At 38.7% G+C, this 860-nt stretch overlaps 1 protein-coding gene across 2 annotated transcripts in view; it reads right to left on the bottom strand.

Annotated features, from left to right (window-relative positions):
* Positions 1-210, bottom strand: part of xndc1 (xrcc1 N-terminal domain containing 1) — a 7133-nt gene extending 6923 nt beyond the window's left edge. For both annotated transcript variants that reach the window (XM_083563474.1, XM_083563475.1), the window contains exon 1: positions 32-210. In XM_083563474.1, coding sequence (XP_083419600.1) covers positions 32-79 — 48 coding nt within the window. In that variant the 5' untranslated portion in view covers positions 80-210. The remainder of the gene's footprint in view (positions 1-31) is intronic.
* Between the last annotated feature and the right edge of the window lie 650 nt (positions 211-860).

Raw genomic sequence — 860 nt, 5'->3', positions numbered from 1 at the left:
ACTGGGGACAAATCCAAACAAGATCGCTTACCTCTGAGGTGAACGAGACGACATGTTGAATTCGAACTGGTGCCATCATGAAAGCAGTTTATATAACAACCGCATCAAGACATTTTTATATAAAATAGATATTTATGTACAATTCTCGTTTATCAGAGACACAGAGATCCCCGTTTTTCCCGCCAGCTGTATCAGCTGACTGCTGCTAAGCGACCACGCTCTTCCTCACGGGTAGAATTCAGGCGCCATTTTGTGGCTCATTACCGCCACCTACTGTAGCGCTGTGTTAGTGAGGCTGGGAAGGTCGTTCTACACTGTGGGTACAGTACAAACAGTTAGGAGTGGGTTTGATAAAATACCTTTAATTCCCAATATATAAAACGAGAGTTCGTGTTTTCTTTGCCTTTTGCATAAAAATGAATGAAATCCAAAGCCACAATTCAATCCAGGTTTTTTTTTTGTATGGCGCTTTTTATAGGACATTGTCCCAAAGCAGCTTTACAGAAATAAAGGTTATAAAATATGAATGTATTTGTGTTTATATGTTATGGGAAAACTTAATTTTATTTTTATCCATTTACATTTATCCTACCGAGCGAGGCAAGGAAAAACTCCCCGAGATGTATGAAGAAGAAACCTTGAAAAGACTCAAACTGAAACCCAACACCTCAACTGGGTGACACCAAATGTCTATTCATTATAGTTCCATCATTATTGAAGTGTTCATTCCAAATTACAGTCCAAATCAATCCTACAATGGCTTAGGACTGTAGTTTGCATGAACATTTCTTTATTTAAGTGTCCATCACTGAACACCTCAATAATGATGGAACTATAACGAATGGACATTCGGTGCCACC

This window comes from Silurus aristotelis, assembly GCF_946808225.1.
Source record: "Silurus aristotelis genome assembly, chromosome: 16".
Classification (NCBI taxonomy): Eukaryota; Metazoa; Chordata; class Actinopteri; order Siluriformes; family Siluridae; genus Silurus; species Silurus aristotelis.
The sequence above is the reverse complement of the archived record's forward strand: the minus strand, read 5'-3'. Positions and strand labels throughout refer to the sequence as shown.